The 4,919-nt window shown below is 39.2% G+C and overlaps 1 protein-coding gene across 1 annotated transcript; it reads right to left on the bottom strand.

The window, feature by feature from the left end:
- Positions 1 to 656: 656 nt before the first annotated feature.
- On the bottom strand, positions 657 to 3,069 carry LOC122309504 (transcription factor MYB105-like). The gene is made up of 3 exons (XM_043123012.1): positions 2,245 to 3,069; positions 1,568 to 2,080; positions 657 to 1,233 (listed from the first exon to the last, which is right to left on the bottom strand). The coding sequence occupies exons 1-3, from the start codon at positions 2,777 to 2,779 to the stop codon at positions 941 to 943; spliced, it is 1,341 nt and encodes a 446-aa protein (XP_042978946.1). The 5' UTR covers positions 2,780 to 3,069; the 3' UTR covers positions 657 to 940.
- Between the last annotated feature and the right edge of the window lie 1,850 nt (positions 3,070 to 4,919).

Genomic DNA, 4,919 nt, shown 5'->3' with positions numbered 1-4,919 from the left:
CCCATGTGGGTGGCATGAAGTCTCAGGAGATTCTGCTGATGAGGGAAGGGTGTTGAACAGTGTCTATCATGAATGTACAGGAAGTGGTGGTATTCAGTTGCAGAATTTGTGCCTGAGCTTTTGCAGGCCCATGGGAAAAGGATGTCCTGAATAGTTCCAATCTCTTGTTTTTGTCTTTGTTAGCCTCTTCATCCCTGCAATTATACCTTCACCCATGCACTCATTTTCTCAACCTTGTATTGCACTTTGTCGAGACAAGTCAAACAACATTTTAAAAACACTTGAGTTAATGAAGTTTTCAGCTGTTAATATAAAGTTTAATCATATCAAGCCAAAAACTTGTCAGAAACAAATAAGAAAATTAAAACTGAAAGGAAAATTATGAACAGTTCCAGGCGTCCGTTTGTTTGATCCTGGTGTCCTTTCCTCTTTTTCCTTTTTAGAAGGAATGACAGCTGTGTTCTTAGCTTAATGGGGCCTTTCTGTCAACAATATTTTCTTTATAATAATTTTTCGAGTGGAAATGTTCAACAGGGATTATAAGTCCATTTTCGTTAATCATTTTCTGTTCTCGGGCATGGCTCCATTTTCTGTTCTTGGGCATGGCTCTTTCATTATCAGAAGTGATCGATGGCAGAAATTTAAGAAAAAATAGATGAGAGAAAGGTGACATTGACTTTATGACAAACAAACATTTTAACTTGCTCCTTCACCTTGGAAAGAAGAGTCTCATAAGGCAAGGGGGTTACAAGAAAAAGATATATGGTGGGACAAGACTTCAACAAACTGATGCAGATTTGTACTGTCCCCCGACTGGAACAACAATCCTGTCTGTTTAGCTCTAATGGCTTCTTCATTTATCTTGGATCACATCCACATTGAGGCACTCTTTCGATAATTCTGTGAAAACTTTTTCAACTTTTTTTTATCGTTTCTACTTTCATGTGGCTCCTACTCCAAGAAAGTCAATAAATGGTGGTGGAACGGTCTCAAAATGGTTAGCAACTCCACTTTCTGTAGCTGATGCTGATGATGAAGGATCACTGGCTGAAACTTGAGGTGCTGGTGCTGACGGGTCTAAGAAACTGTAAGGGTTGTGGCTGTTTGACTGTTGCATTGCCATAAAAAACGGAGGGTGGTAGGGATAGAATCCAGACACGTGAGCTCCATCACTTGGTCTATCCCAGGACCTGCCCTGGCTTAAGCTGCCACTCGTGTCGTTGTTCTTGGGACCTGAAGAACACAATTAGTCACGACAACAAATAGAACTACTAATTAGCTTAAAAAGTCACAGCGAGAGAGAGAGAGATAGAGAGAGAGAGAGGGAAGGTGTTTCCCCGGGAGCGGGGGTATTTTAATAGAGGTAACAAGGGTAACAAGAAGAGTCGCATCAGTAAATGCATAAACGCAGAATATAAATAAACGAACTCTTAAGATAATCGACTTTGTTCAGCTGCAAAGAGTGCGGGGAGAACATTGAAAAATAACAGAACAAGAAAAATAGGTAAAATATAAAAACAAATCACACCAATGAGTGCAACACAGAAGTCTGAGGAAAGGGACACACCAGGGAAGAAATCAAAAGACGTCTGTTGTGAACAGAAACCACTATAGGGAAGGATGCTGCTTGAAATTGCTTCTCCACTGGTCATGGAGGGGGAACCATTAAAGCCGCAATCAACCCCATTACTGGCACCATCAAATGTCCCAAATGGGAAAGGAGTAGCATCGCTGAGTCCTCCACCGGGGAAATTGAGACAGTATGGTAGTGCTTCTGTTCTTGTGGCTGCATCTCTGCAGACAAAGTTAGGATTTTCCTCCATCCTTCTGTAAACAGACTGACCCAGCTTCCTCCTCCGGTAAGCACTGGATTGTTCTCTGTACTTCCTAGCCATTATAACATGCCAATGGTTCTTCACTGCATTATCAGTTCTTCCAGGGAAAAGTCTAGCTATCATGGCCCATTTATTTCCATAAATTCTATGCGCTTGCATAAGCCTTTCTTCTTCTTCTTCACTGAAAGCTCTTCTGTTGATCCTTGGGTCCAACTGGTTAAACCATCGCAGTCTGCAACTCTTACCTTTTAACCCAGAAAAGCCACGAAAAATAGGAATGAGGAACAGTTACATATATAATGAAAAGACTGATAATAAGGTATTTTAGTAGTTTACCCAAAGAACGATATTACATCGAAGAGGAAATGAGTGAAAATAAAAACAAGTTATCTTTCCCTCACTTCCTTACCCGATCTTCCTTCTAACTTCTCAGCTATGAGGTTCCAGTTCTGAGGGCCATAAAGAGCCACAAGTTCCTTGAGCTTGGTATCCTCTGCGGGCCTCCAATGCCCCCTAGCACAAAGTTTCGACTGCCCGGTATCTGTTTCCTTCCCACTCATCACATTCTCGTTCGAGTTCTTATCATTTAGGTCGACATTCTGATCCATGAGTTCATTATTTTTCCCAAAATCATCTCTGCTGTCAGAGTCCTTACTCTCTCCAGCGTTGCTGTTGTGGTGCTCTTCCAAACTTCTTGCAATGGAGTTCCCCCTGAATGGAAAACCCCAACAAGCTCTCCTATTTTCCAACTCAGAATTCTTGGAGAGATTGTTTTCTTGCAAAGAAGAAACTGCTGACGCTACTCCATAGTTGCGAGTGAGGGAGAGAGAACCCATTTCTGCAACCATCCCTAACGAAGAAGACATAGAGGAAGGAGAACTTAATGAATAGTAGCTGAGGTTACTTTGGTTTTCTTGTGCATACATAGCATACTCGTTAGTCATCCCCTCATATCCTATATCACAAACGTTGATGACAAAGAACGGTTAGAAACTAATCTTTATGGCCACAGAAGAATATGAAAAAATGGCATGTTGGACCAACAGTGAGAAGTAAAGTTTGACAGAAAAAAGGAAAGGGCGAAGGAGAAAGGACTTCCGCAGTATGAGAAGAGAAAACTTGAAACTACAGAAGAGCCACAGCGAATTGTTAAGTATAGAGACCCACTTGGCCACTTGGCTTCCTTCCTCTCTCACAGGCTCCGACTATTAGATAGAGAAGAAAGAGAATGTGTTTGCAGCTTGAAAGTAGTTAAACATCCGGACCCACCCCACCTTTTTTTTAACTTGACTAGTTCTTATTATTATATTTGCTATCCTCCCTCTTCTCTCAACATAACCCATCCTCCCTCTTCTCTCAACATAACCCACATCATTCACACGTGTGAAAATGAGAGACATCCCAAACACACTCTCTCTCTCTCTCTATTCATGGTTGAAGGTTCTTAGGGTGTTCCCTTGTAAATTGACAAGAAAGACTCATAATGTGATGTGTGCCAGCTTGGGCTCGTGCAGGGATACTGGGATAGACACCTTTCTTTTCAAAAGCAGAAGAAAATAAGACTTTCACACAACACAACCCATGTCAACACTAGGAAATAAGCTACAGTCACCATCTACATCAGTCTCTTTTTTAATTATACGAGACTCGGTTTAACTTTGTCAGTTAACTACCTGAAGTTGACCTCTAAAACCAAACATTTTGGCAAAAATAATTACTTGATTTGTGCCCTTTTTACAGAACTAGCTTTGAAGTTTCTTTCTAGGCATTCACAATTAGTTTTCTTTTTCCTTTTTTGTACGTATTTCGACGCTTAAGACAATATATAACACGAAATACACAAAAATTTTAGTGAACTCTACAAAAGAGCAGAAAGTTTTCTTCCTGATCTCCGGATCTTATACACTTTATTTGTATTAACATTCAGTATAGCTTGTATTTATGATCCAGCTGGAAAGAAATTCTGGAATTTGATTTTGTTATCCTTTTATTCAATTGGCTCAAGTTTTAAACCTTCCTGCAGGTCTCCCGCTCTAAAATAATGATGTCTTGATGATTTTGAAATGTAAGTATTCAGTATCTGCACATTCTAAAGAGAACCTCAATAAAACCAGTTAAAAGGAATGGCCATGTTTCCATGTAAGGTGCGTTCTAGAGACTGCATTTCATTGCCTCTTACCTACATATAGAAAAAATAAATAAATAAATAAAAAACTAAAAATAAAAAAGTTACTGTTGAATATAAAAATAAAAACTTGTCCTTTTTAAAAAACTTTCCTTAGTTTCACTCCCTGAAAACCCAATGGCAGACGTTTCATTTAAATTTTGTCACAGTGCAACAGGAATGTACTATCTGTGCTGTGAAAAACTGAAAGGCTGTGGGTCAAAAACTTTGAAAGCCCTGACTTTTTATCGGAAACAGCCCAACTAAACTGACCTCCCAACAACTGTAATTAGTAACTGCAATCAAATAGAAAGCAATAAAAAGAATATAAACTCCGGAATCGGACTTGCTTCCAAAGTCTACAACTCTCTCTGAACATAGGGTCCCAACCAAACCAAGGCATGTTTGTATGTCTCTAAATATTGTTCGTTCTCCATGAGAGTTGAGTCTGTAGCTGTACTAGCTCTTGCCAATAGCATTTAAGATGCATGTGAACATGCTTATGAGATCATTGAACTCTCTTGATGTCATCATGACCAGGCTAGTATCAGACTTCTGTCTAGTGTTGTCCTATTGATCCAAACATAATTTGAGTTTTCAACCTAAATAATTGCATAAATTTGCAAAAGAAATATATGAATCCTAGAATGGTAATGTCATATACGATATATATATAACTTTACCACCAAACAATATTCGCACATCTGAGTAAAGAGGGTTTTCTCGTAACATCCACATAAGGCACTGACTGCACTTCAAGTTCATATATCAGTTGTGAAAATAAGCCCATTAATATATGAGTACTAACTCCGGTTATATCATTAGAAAAGAACGCAATGACCCATCAATGACCAGAGAAATTTTACCATATTCATTTACACAGAAGAGTACATCCATAAAAGTTTCAGAGAAAGGATCCA

Source organism: Carya illinoinensis, chromosome 5 (genome assembly GCF_018687715.1).
Source record: "Carya illinoinensis cultivar Pawnee chromosome 5, C.illinoinensisPawnee_v1, whole genome shotgun sequence".
In the NCBI taxonomy this organism is placed as follows: domain Eukaryota; kingdom Viridiplantae; phylum Streptophyta; class Magnoliopsida; order Fagales; family Juglandaceae; genus Carya; species Carya illinoinensis.
This window is presented reverse-complemented; position numbering and strand designations above follow the sequence as displayed.

Coding starts and splice junctions, on each gene's coding strand:
- LOC122309504 (XM_043123012.1), bottom strand. CDS start 2,779: ATGACTAACGAGTATGCTATGTATGCACAAGAAAACCAAAGTAACCTC. Junction 2,081..2,244: donor GAAGTTAGAAGGAAGATCGG/GTAAGGAAGTGA, acceptor CTGGGTTAAAAG/GTAAGAGTTGCAGACTGCGA. Junction 1,234..1,567: donor GTCTTTTGATTTCTTCCCTG/GTGTGTCCCTTT, acceptor TGTGTTCTTCAG/GTCCCAAGAACAACGACACG.